At 36.7% G+C, this 16536-nt stretch overlaps 1 protein-coding gene across 3 annotated transcripts in view; it reads left to right on the plus strand.

Moving 5' to 3' along the window:
• The window catches only part of LOC124789698 (tyrosine-protein phosphatase non-receptor type 4), a 185574-nt gene that overhangs the window by 66602 nt on the left and 102436 nt on the right, over window positions 1-16536 (plus strand). For all 3 annotated transcript variants that reach the window (XM_047257145.1, XM_047257144.1, XM_047257146.1), the window contains 2 exons: window positions 1655-1822; window positions 9350-9470. In XM_047257145.1, the coding sequence (XP_047113101.1) occupies window positions 1655-1822; window positions 9350-9470 (289 nt within the window). The remainder of the gene's footprint in view (window positions 1-1654; window positions 1823-9349; window positions 9471-16536) is intronic.

Here is a 16536-nt window from a genome sequence, read left to right on the forward strand (position 1 = left end):
ATCATTACCATCAGTTGAAATCACTGACTGCCGGGGCTGGCATGGTGTTCTACTTGTGTGGCAGTGTCTGAATCCTTTCAGAGAGGGCCAGAGCGGCAAATGCACGGATGGCAAGTTGGGCACATCCTAGTGGCTCTTTCCCACTACAGGACTGAGTGATATCATGGGGTGCGAGCAGTCGGTGCCATGTTTGAAATTGATGCTCCTGCATCTCTGCAAGTGTCAAGCCTGTGTCTTTGCTTTCACTCAATATCCAAAGCCCATCTCCATGCCCTACTAAGTGTGTACCATTGGTCTCTGTTAAAATTGTTGCTGTTCATTCTAATTTTGGCAACTTCTTTAATAACAGATTCCAGAATTCTATTGTTTGAGTCCTTTTTTTCCCAAATTGTTTTTATGCCCATTTTCTAGGCGTTGTTACTTTATTGGATATGTCGTGAATGCTCTGCACAATGATAAGAAAACAGTGCAAATGGTTTGACCTATGTAAGTACTACCATAAATACTACCACATCCACAGGAAACACCACACTTGCCAGGCTCTCGAAGAGCTGTGTTGTCTTTAACGAGATGTAACTTCTCTTATCTTGGAGGCAGGCCAGAACACTGGTCTCAGTCCGTGTATCTTCAGCATGCACCCTATCTTGTTCAACAGTATAGAAAAAATTCAGCTGGGTTGGCCTGTTGACTCACGAAGCATCTTTCATTGCTGGCACTTTAAAAGCTTTAACAATTTCTCACATGCTGCAACCATTTTCTCTGAACAAGTGCTTCAAATGCTGAAATTAAGACTCTTGATGGTCTTCGTCAGAAATAATCTTTCTCCTGTGTACTAACATTTTCAGTACCACTTTCTTGTGTACAAAAGGCGAAGATTATTTCTGACAATGACCGTCTAGAGACTGAGTTTCAGCATTTAATGCACTTGTTCAGAGCTGCCCAACCTGCGCAACTCCAGCCCTTTCTGGAAGCTTCCAGACACTGCCTTTACATTTATGTGAACAAAACACTGTGCTAATCTAGACAGTCAGTAATTTCAGCTCCTGATTTGATGGTTGAGACAGCTGTCGATAGCTCGAGTGTTTTATTTGAAATGGTGCAGCCTGTAAACTGAGAATATTTCATTGAAGCAAGCCAGTGTGAAAGGCTTAAGAGGACACAAAAAATACCGTTCCTGGACTTCAATAAATCAATGAAACTACGACTTGAAAAATTTTATTATCCATCAAAAATAGGAAATTAGACAAGATTTTGAGTAAGAAAGTGTCTTGGTCCTATTTGTCAAGCTTCATCTGGTGCTAAACCATCTCCTAAACCATCTCATAAGCAACACACTGGTTGCTGTAGAGTGACAATGTGTACTAATGCTCCAAAGTCAATGTTTCACATGTCACCTTGGTCTACTGGTACTCATTCTAGTAAGTGTATTAGACTGATTTGGTTATTGTTGTCTCTGACTACGAGGATGGTAAACAGTGACTGGCATGAGGATGCATATAAAAATTGGTTTTATTAGTTGCTGCATATTTAGTTGACACTAAAGATGATTGGATTTTGTTGCAAGTAGAAATATTAATAATTACAAGTAGTAAATCTTTGATGTTTGCCCTTGACTAGACAAGTTTTCTGATGTGAATTTTTATACTGCTTGCAGATGGAAACTTCTACTTTCGTGTTAAGTTCTACGTATCAGATCCTAGCAAGTTACAGGAGGAGTACACACGTTACCATTTCTTTCTTCAAGTTCGCCAGGACATTCTTCAGGGACGGTTACAGCTACCACCAAGCACTGCATGTCTTCTCGCCAGTTACATTGTTCAGTGTAAGTTATTGCAGTTAAGTAGTGGTTAAGTATTCAAACAGCGTATAAAATTAAATACAAAGCCCATAGTTGTAGAAAATGAAGATTGGTTCAATAAATAATTGAAACTAATTTAGTTTCTCAGCTAGTAATGAATAGCTGAATATCAACAACATGGTCATGTAATGTTGAAATAGTGATGATTAGCAAGCAGAAATAAATGAGCAAATAAATTTATCCACAGTACATCTTACGAAGTTGATCCTGGGATTGTGCAGACAATACATAGGAATAAAAGATTGTAAGAAAGAGAGAATGTAGCAATAAGAATGGAGAATGAGTGTGTTAAACAACAGAAGAGGCTAAATTTAGTTAGGCCTCTAAACCTGCCCACAAAAAATGTGTGTTTGGGAAAGAGCCTCATCTCTATAACATTGGTACTATAAATTTTTTTAGGCATCCTGATTGATAAATAGTGTATGTCTTGAGTTTTTTTAGCTTGTAAATGGGTAGATATTGAAAACATATTTTAAACTTTTTTCTTTGTGTTAATGTGGCTTTGTATAATGTACTCTCTTTACCTCAAACCATAGGAATACAAAGCAAAATGAGGACTCGGCCACAGTGGGAACTAACTTTTTCCTTCAGGCTAGGAACCACAGTACAGAGAGATACTTATGTTAAGATCTTTGTTGTAAAGTGAGCCAATTGAAAGAAATCAGTAACTGCAAACTCTCTTCATGGAAAGAAACAAAAAATTATAAATTTGCATATGAATACAATTAGAAGGCTGCTAAAGAATACAAGGCACAATGCTTTCATTGTGTATCAAGCCAGTGAAAAGGCGAATGAATTTGCATGTATAAATTTCAAGCTTTTCGTTGTACCCAAACTGCTGGAAACTTGCAAGAAGAGACTGCAGTGTAGTACTTTGTTTTGAAGATTGCTTTCCAGTACCAGGTGATCAAAAAGTCAGTATAAGTTTGAAAACTGAATAAATCACGGAATAATGTAGATGGAGAGGTACAAATTGACACACATGCTTGGAATGACATGGGGTTTTATTAGAACCAAAAAAATACAAAAGTTAAAAAAATGTCTGACAGATGGCGCTTCATCTGCTCAGAATAGCAATAATTAGCATAACAAAGTAAGACAATGCACATATGATGTTCTTTACAGGAAATGCTCAATATGTCCACCATCATTCCTCAACAATAGCTGTAGTCAAGGAATAATGTTGTGAACAGCACTGTAAAGCATGGTGAGGCATTTGCGTCGGATGTTATCTTTCAGCATCCCTAGAGATGTCGGTCGATCACGATACACTTGCGGCTTCAGGTAACCCCAAAGCCAATAATTGCATGGACTGAGGTCTGGGGACCTTGGAGGCCAATAAAACCTCGTGTCATTCCAAGCATGTGTGTTATTTTTTACCTCTCTATCTAAATTATTCCGTTGTTTATTAAGTTTTCAAATTTGTACTGACTTTTTGATCACCTGGTATACCACATTAGTTCATTTTATGTGATCACATATGTTTCAGGTGTAACTGAGCAAAGTGGTTAGCACACCGAACTCCCATTTGGGAGGACGATGGTTCAAATCCCTGTCCGACCATTAATAGTTAAGTTTTCTTTGGTTTCCTAAAATTACTCCAGGCAAATGGCTGGGTGATTCCTTTGCAAAGGGCATGGATGATTTCCTTCTCGATCATTTCGTAATCTTAACTGTGCTCCAATGACCTTGCTGTCGGCAGGAGTTTAAACTCAAATCTACCTTCCTGTTTTAAATATACTAAAGATTTATTATTAACAATTCATGGAAATTTCATTAAATTTTGACAAATAATTTTCTGTGAGATAGCAATTAAAAAAAAAAAAAAACACTACATTCTAGTATCAGCTTGCACCATCAACTTCTGCCAGTAGACTAGATGCAAGTGTTGTGTCTACCAGATTAAAGGTTTATTACTTGATAAAGTATAGGCATGCTTCAATTGAAAGTAGTCTCTTACCTTACAGTGCAGCAATTGCAGAAATCGTCCTCGTGTAAGGATATATTTGCTTGTTGTTAGCGTTATTAAATTTGTTGGTGAGGAGAAAGAAAAAGGGGAGTGAAACTGAACTACCTACACCCAAACACACAAATCCATAGTTAATTGTTTAGTATATGTACTGTTGTTCAAGGGAGATGTTCATTGTGTCTTCCCTTCTACTTCCAAATTCGTGGTTTAATTTCAGTGTATTTGTACTGTTCAGGATTCTCAGTATATTTTCCTCGTAACTTATGTTCTTATTTCTGTTTATCTTACCCTTTTACATATTTCATGGAAAAAGCATTCTCGAAAAACTGACATTTTACACTGTCAATTTCCTTATTCCCTTGTCAGGGCAGTCATGTTTCTCTTAATTGATATCCTAAGTTTTCTTTCCATTGATTCCCTCGAAGAACTTTGTGTTGTTTCTCTTTTCATAAATAAGAATTGGGAGGACAGGGAACAGTCAAAAACGTCTCTGATTGCAAAGGCGATCATTTGAATTTAAATATTCAATAACTGCAGGTAGACATTAAATTTAATTCTAAGTTATGCTCCTACAGTATACAGCAGAAAATTGGAATAATATGAGGAAGAAAGGACAGGTCATCAAGAAATTGGTCTTAAAAATATACCAATTATAAAAAGAAATAGACTAATTTCTATTGTCTTTGGCAACTAATGAATGTTGGTAGAGAGTGAATTTAACACATGATCTAAACTAAGTCATTACTAATGACTACAGTTGTTGAGCCATTATTCATAAAAGAGAATGTGAAAATTAAGCCCATCTCTTTACCTAAATGGTTGGAGTACTTTCAGAATCTATGGTTTCTAACATGAATCTTTTACAATCCAAATCACGGGGAACTATTAAAGAGACAACATTTCCTAATTGTGAACTAAATGGTGTACTAAATGAAATAAAAAGTGTCCCCAAAGAAGATTACCATATTTTATGGACTATAAGATGCTACAGACTAGAAGACGCACCTTAACTTTTAAATAATTTAAAAAAAATTAACATTTTTACCATTTTCATTATTTGATTACAAAGCCAGACCAAAAAAATCTTCATTTATAAAACCAAACTGACTTTTTGAAGTCCCTGAAAATTGTCATCTGAACTACTTCTTCTTCCATTTCGTATGTGAGATGGTCTTCACTGTTGTTGAGAGCCTTACATATGCCGCGCTTCTCGAAGGTCTTACAATAGTGCCTTCTCTCACTCCAGGTGATGACTTGACTATCCACCGACACATTTGTCTGATAGTAGGTAGATAGATAAAAGATCTACTCACCAAGCGGCGGCAGGAAATGCACGCAAAAGAAGGTTTAACTTTTACAAGCTTTCAGAGCCAGTGGCTGCTTTACCTGTCAGAAGAATTGAAGGAGAAGGAAGAAGGGTGAAGGAAAATGAATGAAGAGGTTGAGGAAAGGGGGTACAGTTCATAAAAGTCACCCAGAACCACGTATCAGGAGAGACTTACTGGACAGGATGAGGAGAGTGTCTCCCAAAAATCAGTCTTTCCCTTCAACTCTTCTACCAGGAGGAGGCAATGGCTCCAAAAGCTTGTAAAAGTTAAACTTTGTGTATGTATTCTCATGCCACCATTTGGTGAGTAGAATTTTTTGTCTAACCATTTACATTGTACTGTCAATAATTATTTTTGTTTTTTGATAGTAGATTGTTTTAAAGCTCCCTTCAGTTTGATTTCATGTTGGGTTTCATCCATTTGTTCCATTCCTCTCTCATATATCCTTTAAATTGTTTATTTATCGAGACATCAAGAGGTTGCAACTGTGGAGTAAGTCCTCCCAGAATAACAGCAAGCTCTGTATTTTCCTGTCTCAATTTCTCATTCACAGCATTTTTCAGATGACTACTAAACTGATCCAACACAAGAAGAGAACTCTTCTTCAGTAAAGCACCTTTCCTTCTCACAAACACTCTGTTAATCCATAATTTCATACCACTCTTGTCCCTCCAAATCGTTGTCATGTACATGAAGAACACCACCACCACCACCTGGCAGTATTTCAGAAGGTTTTGGCATTGTTTTGTACTTGAAAATGATCATTGGTTAAGTGTAGTATAGTTAGTACAACATGAAAGGACAACAGTGTAGTGCATTATTTTTTCATATTCACGTATTATAGTTACAGTTTTATCACCTTTCACGGCAATAGTTCTGTTACTTGGCGCATCGAATGTCGGAGGAATTTTGTTCATATTCGCTATTTGTCTTAGTTAGACACTGGTTTTCTTTCGATGCTGAATAATAAAGCAATGGAAAAATAATATTTTCTCTTCATACCCTTGTGGCATTTTGTGAGATATTTTAGTTCTGATTTGCATGTTAAGTCCATGACACTGCAGCACTAAGTTATGAGTGTGTATTTGAATATTTTTATATTAATTCTAATGCCATTTTGACAGTGGCCTCTAATCCACTTCAATATGTCATCTTTTAGTTTTGGCATTTTGCATTCAGTCCTGTGTTTACACATTTGGTCTTCATTTTCTTCTTCTTCTTCTTCTTCTTCTTCTTCTTCTTCTTCTTCTTTGCTAGTACACCAATCGCAAATGGCTTTTTCTGTTGGTGGAGGGCCGAAATGCCACTCAGCTGCCCTGTTTCCATATTCTTCTGCATATGCCATTACTTTTAATTTAAACCCAAATCATATGAATAACTTTTATTTTTTTTCCTAATACGAAACTTGCTACTAAAAAATGTGTACTGTTACCGATAACACAAATCACTTTAAATTCAAGATCACTGGCACCTTAGACTGCAGTGACACATCGTAGGCTAGACAGTGTTCTGGGTTTGTGACATTGGGGCAGGAGGCAAACAGTGTTAGCAAACTTACGAATCCCCGCAACTCGCGTTCATTGTATTGGTGCACTGCTGCTACCAGTTGAATACAGTGTTGCCAGACAGAGATAGGTTTCCTGCAGCATTGAATATATGGCTATTTTTAAGACTGGTGGGAATTTTAAATCAAACACTGGACATTTTGAAATTAATTTAGAGTATAAGAAGCACCTGAATTTTGGACGCAATTTTTTGAAGAAAAAAGTGTGTCTTAGAGTCCATCAAATATGATAAATCAATCAAGAGCTGTTATATTATATAAGCAAGTCTGTATGCAAATGATTCCTATACATTTTAAATATGATCTGGTGCCTGAGAGCTTGACTAAATCAGTTGTCATTCCTATCTTAAAAAACGGAGATGAAGAATTGTAATAACTACTGAGTATTGCTATGTTTCATTGAAACTGCTTACAGAAAAAAGAGAATTGATTTGTAAGTTTTGTAGTTTATGCAGCAACCAGCTAGAAGTGTGGCTTTGAAAGGGTTATTTAACTCAAACTATTACCAGTTTTGGATTTTACAAGTCCACCTTCAGATGGCTTGTTATAGCTTTCCTTTTTTTCTGCTGGATCTTTGTTCAGTACTAGTTACTGATGTGGTGCACTAGACAAACAAAAGATTTTTCATTTACAATACTATAAAGTTAGGGTTTTTTATCTTCATGGAAACATTAATGAAATGATTCTATGAAGGTAGAAAAAAGGTACCATAACTTTACTGTATTGTGAATGAAAAATCTTTTGTCTTAGTACATCACACCAGTAACCAACACAAAAGAAGACTCCAGTGGGAAAGAAAGGTAAACTATAAGAAGCCACTTGAAGGTGGGTCTGTAAAAATTTGAAACTGGTAGGAGTTGAATAAAGTAGACTTTTTTAAACTGTACTTGTGGCCGGTTGCTGAGGATACTGGGTGCTATTCTGAGATGGAGGTTGGTGTAGGAAAGGAATCTGTGGCAGGCTGCATCAAGTGATTGGAAAGACTGGATTTCATCAGTCTGTCGTCAGAAATGCATCTGCCTCTATTAGACTGATACAAAACAGTTGTCTAAGAGCTCTAATTTCAGATAGGTGAAAAGAAAAGTCTTACGGGGTAAGATGTAAACTGTATGGAGGATGATGATCACAGTGGCTTCCTTTTGGCCAATACTAATTAAAACTATTGGCAACAGGAGGCTGTGTACTATTTTACTGTAGATATTAAGTAAATTTTTCACAGTTCAGTTAATTTACATCAAATATGGGCTAGCAGGATCTTAAAATTTATACATAACAGACTATTGCATGGTGGTGGATAGTTTAAAGTTGATAACCTTATCAACAGGAGTCAAAAGCAGATAAAATTGCATTTCTAACAAACCCGATATATTTATGATGTTGGCCAACTGACTGATTATTGTATTGTTCTTACAAGTTTACTTTCAGTGACCCAATAATGCTGCCTGCTTCAGAGCCACCCAGAGGTGCTCAATCAAGTCACAGAAAATGTCATATAATCTCGACATACATCTGTTTCATTTAGTTTATGCAGTGTGTCTACCTATAACATGGAATTATATGTCATTCACAAGTGAGCTGAGCTTGACCAACTGTTGAGCACACTCCCAGTGTATCCAATGATACCAGTGTATTCAGTGATACACTCGTGCAGTGTTCAGATGAGTCTTTGTGATACCATTACTTGTGTTGGCTCCAGACCACACTGAGGTAGTCAAAACCTGGTACTGTTGCAGGACTACCAAAATATGGTTGTCTTTAAGGTGTGCATTTGTTTAACATTTTTATGATTCCATGACAATTTTATGCACATAAAAGCAAAATTTAAATGTCGTGTACTGCTGATTGCAGTCAGACTACATTTTCTGTAGGCAACTGTCATTAATTTTGCTTTGTCCTGGCATAATGTGAGATTCAAGTGATTAAGCTCGGATTCCAGTAAGAAACTTGTTTAATGTGACATTTAGTGTCCTATACAGGTAAGTAGAACAGTAATGACCAGAATGTAATGTAGATGGTGGAAAATGGTGTACTTCCTAAATGAAAGTAAACCAATGGAAAATACAGGATGGACAGTAGTTCTGAGCATAGGGCACTACTCGTGAAATAAGAGAGGTGTTGGACAGCTGCATTACAGTTTCGAGATATTTTATTATTTCCCAGTTTTTCTGTCTGAACATCAGAAATTTCTCTTATTACATTTTCTTTTTGCCAAGTTAGATAATTTCAGTTGCTAGCTGCTACAACTACATCTTGTTCTTTTAACGAAATGTCAAGCTGCTATTCATAATTTGATTACCAAGGTGGGTTGCTTCACAGATCAACAGCTATAATGAAGGTGAGGGTATATTGTGGGTAATAAATTAATGTTGTATTCAGGCAGTCTGTATAGTTCACAGCTATTTTTCCTCTTACTGGAAAACAAAGGCTGTAGGTAGGAATTACTAACTTGCATATAAATGTTCAGGATAGAGCAGCATTAAAAAATTAATTTCCATTGTGCACATAAAATGACTCACTCCACATCAAATGATTTGTTGTGCAAAGGAACCATTTAACATGAAACTAACTAACTAACTTCGCTACTTCCTATTCTGGAGACACACACAAGAATGATTTTATGCTTTTTGCAGCTGAGCTGGGCGACTATCAACCTGATGAACACCTTCCTGGATATCTTTCTGGGCTACAGTTGATACCTGGTCAAACAGAAGAGATGGAAAAGAAGATCACAGAGCTACATAAATTACACAAGTATGTAAATGCAAGTTTTCAGCATATTATCATCAAAGTGAACCTTCAAAATGGAGTGTGTTAGTCTTGAGGCGCTACAGAACTTAATTTATTAGCAAAAGTGTGCTTGTGATGTTGGTGGCAGGTGCATTGCATGCTGAGGTTAACAACTCGTATGATGAACAATGAGAACAGAATACGAAGAATTGTGAGTCAGTTGTTGCTAGCAGTTCAAAATGCCTGTTCATAAATAAAATTAGCTGATATTTTATTCTAGTAGGTTAGAATTTAATCCCACTGTCGCAAATTTTGCCAAAGTCAGAAGTAAGACATACAAATAGGATTTTGCAATGACGAATGTACATCTTGGGCTACATTAAACAACATTCTATTATGGCAAATATATTTTCATTTTGAGTTCGTTGACTTCACCACCTCGCAAGGGGATCGTCACATTCCAATCTAACCTAGGTCTGTCAGCACATCTAATTTCCTTCCATTCAAATTCATTAGCTTCGCTGACTGGAGCAGACTGTCACATTCTAACATAATGGCTTTGAGCGTAGCTGCAGCTCAGTCTGTCAGCACATCTAGTTTTTTTTCCATTTGCCAAATAAATATTAAAATCAATAAAAAACTTTAAAATTCATCCTTTTAATATTTAAGAATCTTCAAAACTATTTTTTACTAAAAAGGTCATGTGAATTAATAGGATTTGAACCGCTGTAGCTGCTCTGTAACCCTTTAGTGGGAACATTACCAGTTTTGCTCCGTTAAAAGTGCATCCTCAGGTGGTCCACTGTTAATTAAAATGCAGTTTTTAAAATAAGATTTTATAAAAGGAATTTTTTTGTAAACTTTCAAAATTTTTTGTTAAACATGCATTTTTTGAATTTTTTAATTTTACTCACATGATAGTCCTTAACCAGTTGGGAAGCTACGGTGTCCAATAGTTCATTTGTAAATAAAAAGTTTTAATCCATCATAGGTTACTGTCTGTAGTACAGTTGGCATTAACCACCACCCCCCCCGTTGGTGAATGCCAAACTGGACACATGAGATGACAAGACGTAATATAAAAAATAATTACTTACTTACTTTACTTTACACGTGGCTAAGGCCTTATCGACCATACACCTGCTCTACGAGCCTCTTCCAATTATTTCTATCCAGGGAAATTGTTGTCCAATCAGAGTTGATGCCCATCCTAGCTGTATCTTCCCGGATATTCTCCATCCACCTAATTCGAGGTCTTCCTCTTCTTCTCTTTCCTTCTAATTTCTTAGTGGATGCTATTTTGGGTAGTCTGTTCTCCGGCATCCTTGCTACATGACCAGCCCAGTTCAGTCTTCTCTTCTTTAACATTTCCACAATGGTACTATGTTTGTACAGCTCCCGTAGTTCTTCATTTTTCCTTATCCTCCACTCCATGACATTTTCATCGAAGATTGGTCCAAATATTTTTCTTAGTATTTTTCTTTCAAATATCAACAGTTTTTCTTCATCTTTTTTCCTGAATGTAATAGCTTCACATCCATATAATGCTACTGGTACAATAGTTGACTGATAAAAACGGATTTTGAATTCAGTACTAAGTGATCTCATCCTTAAAATTTTGATACAGCTGTAAAAAGTTCTATTAGCTGCTGCTAGACGGCCGTCTATTTCTATTTCTGCTCTATTGTCTCTGCTAAAAAGACTCCCTAAGTACTTGAAGTGGTCAACTGCCTTGAAAGTGAGACCATTTACGGTCAGTGGTGTATTCTTTTGGAGTTTTTTACTTATGACTAGATATTCTGTCTTTTCTTCATTCACATGAAGTCCAGCTTTCTCAGCTATTTTGTAATAATTTTGCATCATCCTGATTAATTCAGCTTTTGAAGTGCTTATTAAGGCTACATCATCTGCATAAGCAAGTCTAGTAATGTTCTGTCCCTGCAGTTGGATCCCTTGTGGATTAGTTTTGGTGAATTCTCTATCAATCTTCTCTAAGATAATATTAAATAGAATAGGTGAGATGGCATCCCTTTGTCTCAGTCCAGTGTACACCTTAAAATTTTCAGTCTCTCCTGCAGGTGTCTTAACTTTGCATATGGTTTCTTCATAACACATTTTAACTAATTTGATTAATTTTAATGGTATTTCAAATTCTTTCATGGTGTTTAAGAGTGTCTGTCGGTGTACGCTATCATAGGCCTTCTTGAAGTCTATAAATAGAATATGCATATCTACATTAATTTCCCATGCCTTCTCATTTATTTGTCTCAATGTGAATAAGTGATCCAAAGTGGATCTGTTAGTGCGGAAACCACATTGGTAGTCCCCAATCAGTTCTTCGGTTATGGGAATCAGTCTGTGTAGTATACACATCGACAAAATTTTATACGTGACATCGAGTAGGGCAATTCCTCTGTAGTTATCACAGACAAGGGGATCATTCTTCTTAAAGATGGGGCATATAATTGCAGTTTTCCAATCGGCCGGTATGTTTTCTGTCTCCCAAATTGTTTCAATTAAGGAATGTAGTTCTATTTCCAATTGTGGTCCTCCATTTTTTAAAAGCTCAGCATATACCTGGTCTTCCCCACAGGTCTTGTTGTTCTTTAATTTCTTTATTGTTTGTCTTATTTCATTTACTGATGGTGTGGTGACTTGTATATCAACTGTATCTGGTTCTTCAAATGTAAAGTAATATTGTGGATCATTGCAGTTGAGCAGCTGTGTAAATTATGTCTTCCATGTTTCTTGTATGTCATTCTTGTTTGTAAGTATTTTCCCATTATGGTCCTTTATAAACTGTTCCCTTTTAGTGAATTTTCCCAAGGACTTTTTTATATTCTGGTACATCTGCCTTGCTCTGTGATGCTTGAAATCATCCTCCGCTTCTCTTACCATTTGTTGTAGTGTTTTCTCTTCTCTTGTCTTAGAGTTCGTTGTGTTTCCTTGCGGATTTTATAGTATCTCTCCTTTAGTGTAATATTGTCCATGTCTTGTAACCATGCCTTCCTCGCATTTTGCCTCTCCAGTACTCTTTCTTGGCACTTTATATTAAACCAGATTTTGTTAGTTCGTTTTCTTTTACCTATAGTTTTGGAAGCTACATCTTGGATACTGTTTCTGAGGTGTCTCCATCTACTTTCCATGTCTTGCTGGTCACTATGTGTCAGTCTAGATTCCGATAGGTTAATTTCCATTTCTTTCCTAAAGTTTTCTTTTATTTTTTCTTCTGCCAGATTTTCTACATCGTACCTTTTAATTTCAACCCTATTTGTACTTTGTTTCTTTTTTAGCTTTATTTTCATTTGAGCTATGATTAACATATGATCTGTCTCACAATCTGCTCCCCTAAAAGTTCTGCCCGCATCTCGTGGTAGTGCGGTAGCGTTCTCACTTCCCACGCCCGGGTTCGATTCACGGCGGGGTCAGGGATTTTCTCTGCCTCGTGATGGCTGGGTGTTGTGTGCTGTCCTTAGGTTAGTTAGGTTTAAGTAGTTCTAAGTTCTAGGGGACTAATGACCTCAGCAGTTGAGTCCCATAGTGCTCAGAGCCATTTTGAACCTAAAAGTTCTAACGTCTTTAATACTGTTTTGAAATCGTCTTTGAATGGCGACATGGTCAATCTGGTTCACTACTTTTCCATCTGGTGATATCCATGTCCCTAAATGAATGCGTTTGTGTTGGAATTTTGTGCTGCTTAATGTGAGACCATTTGCCATTGCAAAGTTTATGAGTCGCACACCATTCTCTGAACTTTCATCATGTAAGCTGTAATTCCCAATGGTTGGTTTGTAGATTTCTTCTTTTCCTACTTTGGCATTAAAGTCTCCTAACACTATTGTTACGTTATGTCTACTTATTGAATTATATGTCTGTTCCAGTTGACTATAAAATTCTTCTTTCACGTCATCTTCCTTATCTTCTGTGGGTGCATGAACATTTATAAATGTAATATCAAACCACTGAGCCTGAACTGTAATGTGTGATATTCGGTTATTAATTGATTTGAATTCCTTTATTGTGTCAATTGCTGTTTTATGAATGTAAAAGCCCGTTCCAAATTCATGGCGCTGACCGCAGTCTCCATACATTATTGTCCCGTCTCCTATTTTCATTGATCCCGTTCCCTGCCATCTTATTTCTTGGAGCGCTACCAGTTGTACCTTGTATTTTCCTAGTTCGTTTATTAGTATTTGTGCGCTTCCTGGGCGGTATAGACTTCTGACATTCCACGAACCAAAAGAGAAATCCTTGTAACTTTGCCAATTTCTGTTCCAGTAAATTCTGTCCTGTTTCAGAGGCATACCTTGAGTGTCCTGACCGGCCATTGTTTTACATGAGTGGATTGGTAGCCCTCTGCACAACCCCCAACCTGGAGGACCAGGAGTCTTGATTTTGGGGTACTCTACCCCTAGGGATTTGCCTTCACCATGGCTTAACGAGTCTTCCCTACCCGTGCTAGTTTTGGTCCACCCCGGGTATTTTATTTCCCCGGTACCCCCCATATCTGGAGAGCATTCCCCGATCCGCCACCCGGGGAGGCGCCCGATGGGGGACTAGCAACCCCACACGGGATAAAAAATAATTACAGGCATAAAAATTTATTGTTAAAGTATGTAAAAAATTTTTGTACAGTGTTTTTGGTATGTAATTTTTCTGGGTTTTACAGAAGTAAATAATAACACTTACCAAAAATACAAAAGCAATTAAGGATCATTAAGCAGAAATGAAAACGGGGTGGTTTGTTGTGCTATTGCAAGGGACTGGTAATTGGTGTTGTTATAGAAGCTCACATTGGCAAACATTTATTCAGAGTCTGACACCACAAATCATGTGATTATCTGTAATGAAAAAATATGAAAAGGAGCAAATCTTTGGCAAGCTACCAGTGCAGTATATCTGGCTGACAGTTATGGTAGACCTATGGCAAGTGCCAAAAAATGAAAGTGACATTACTAACCGAAGGTCTTTTGCTGAGATACCTTGATAAAAGCAAAAAGTAGTTAAACACATTCCTATAACAGGTGTTTGCTCTTGCAGACATGGAACCAGTAGGTTATGATATTGGTTGGCCACATATACTGCAACTAATTCTTTACCATAGGTTCATTGATGTTCATATTTTCCATCACAGGAAATTGCATGATTTGTGTTTTCGAACTTGGTATAAATTATTTGCCAATATGAGCTTCTTGTACACCACTGCCAGTTACCGATCCATAGCTTTGGCATGACAAACTTTCGCCATTTTCACATTTGCTTAATTGAAGTGATCCTTCAATGATTTAGTACTTTGGGTAGGTGGTACTATTTACTTTTAAAGAAATCGCAAACTTCACAGACCATAAGCATTGTCCAAAAATTTTTTTACGTGCTTCAGCCATAAATTTTAATGGCTGCAATTATTTTTTATTCTAGATCTTGTGGCTCTGTGTGTTCAGTCTGACATTCACCTGCTGATGGTTAATGCCAATTTTACCATTAATGACAGCCTATAATGGATTACCATTTTCGATTTACAACAATCATGAGACATCGGATCTTCTGATTATTTGAAGGCTATCATGTGAGTGAAGGTTTTTTTTAAAAAATTGAAAACTTGTTTAGGTAATGCATGTTTGACAAATATTCTTAAGAAATTTTATTAAATTATTTTCATTTTTATAAAACCTTATTTAGAAAATTAATTTTAATAAACAGTGCTTCACCTGAGGGTGTACTTGTAATGGTGCAAAACGAGTAGTGTTACCACTATAGGACTACAAAATTGTGAAAGCAGCTTGGAGAGTCTTCTTTCACTGTGAATTCCATTAATTCATAAGAGCTTTTCTTTAGTAAAAAATGGTTTTGAATATTCTTAAATGTTTACAGTGTACTTGTTTTACTTGTGACTATACTATGTACAAAATAGTATGTTAAGTCATAATAAACGGATCAGTAAGTCATACTCTTGGTCTGAGAACAAATGTAATCGATTCATATTTTCTGCCAAAAGTCATTAGATTCAGCAGTTCTCATGGGCTACCATACACTGTCACCTGATTGCTTTCAAGCAGCATCAGCAAATTTCCACCAGCACACAATGCAAGAGATGCCGACACTGTAAGTGCAATTTACGCAATTAATCTTATGCATTGTGATTACTCCTTCTGAAATAGCCTCTCCAGTATCCTCTGTCTACGGTCTTCTCATTGACTTCGAAATTCTGTCAAATATCATAGAATTTGCTAATCTTTATCACATGTGCCAACCGCATCTGGAAATTATGTAATTACCAGTTTGTTTTTTTTTTTTTTTTTTTTCAAAACACTGGTGAAATAATTTAAAATTCAATTCCTGTTGTTTCGGACACTGTATAAAAGTAAGCACAACCAGTATAACACACACACACACACACACACACACACACACACACACACACACACACACACAGAGAGAGAGAGAGAGAGAGAGAGAGAGAGAGAGAGAGAGAGGGGGGGGGGATTTCATGATTTGAAAATTTCAGAAATTCCATTCATTTGTTCAGTTCTGTGTTTGTAAATGCTGGTCAAATTTTTAATTCGGTAGTTGACTTAGCCAAATGCTTCAAAGTGAGGATGTCTTTGTGTATGATTTTGTTGCCCATGATTTAGTTGCATCATAGATTAATACCATTAGATTTTGATAAATGTGTTAAAGAATGTTTAATCATATGTATTGTTTCTACCTATTGAGGTGTTTGCAAACAGTAGCCCCTGTAAGTTCCCAATTATACCTTTCAAAACTCCACAGAAGATATGGCATCGTGCGGAAAATGGTGTCTTCATAATGATTTTCCTGCTTTGCAGCAGAATGATGATTCTCCTGCTTTGCAGCAGCATGTGCTGTTCTATCTACAAGTGATCATCATGACCTGAAGCACAGAAAATATGAGAAAATGTGGAACTGTTTGATGGAGGGAGACTATTATGCAAACATATTTGTTGTGGTAGAGCTCTTTTCAGTTGAGCTGCATGCTTAAGACAGTCTTAAAGCTTTACTTTGCCACTAGCTCCTGTTCTTCTGTCCATACACCATTGGAGTTCTTCCATGACACTATGGATGTAGAATT

Source organism: Schistocerca piceifrons, chromosome 3 (genome assembly GCF_021461385.2).
Source record: "Schistocerca piceifrons isolate TAMUIC-IGC-003096 chromosome 3, iqSchPice1.1, whole genome shotgun sequence".
Classification (NCBI taxonomy): Eukaryota; Metazoa; Arthropoda; class Insecta; order Orthoptera; family Acrididae; genus Schistocerca; species Schistocerca piceifrons.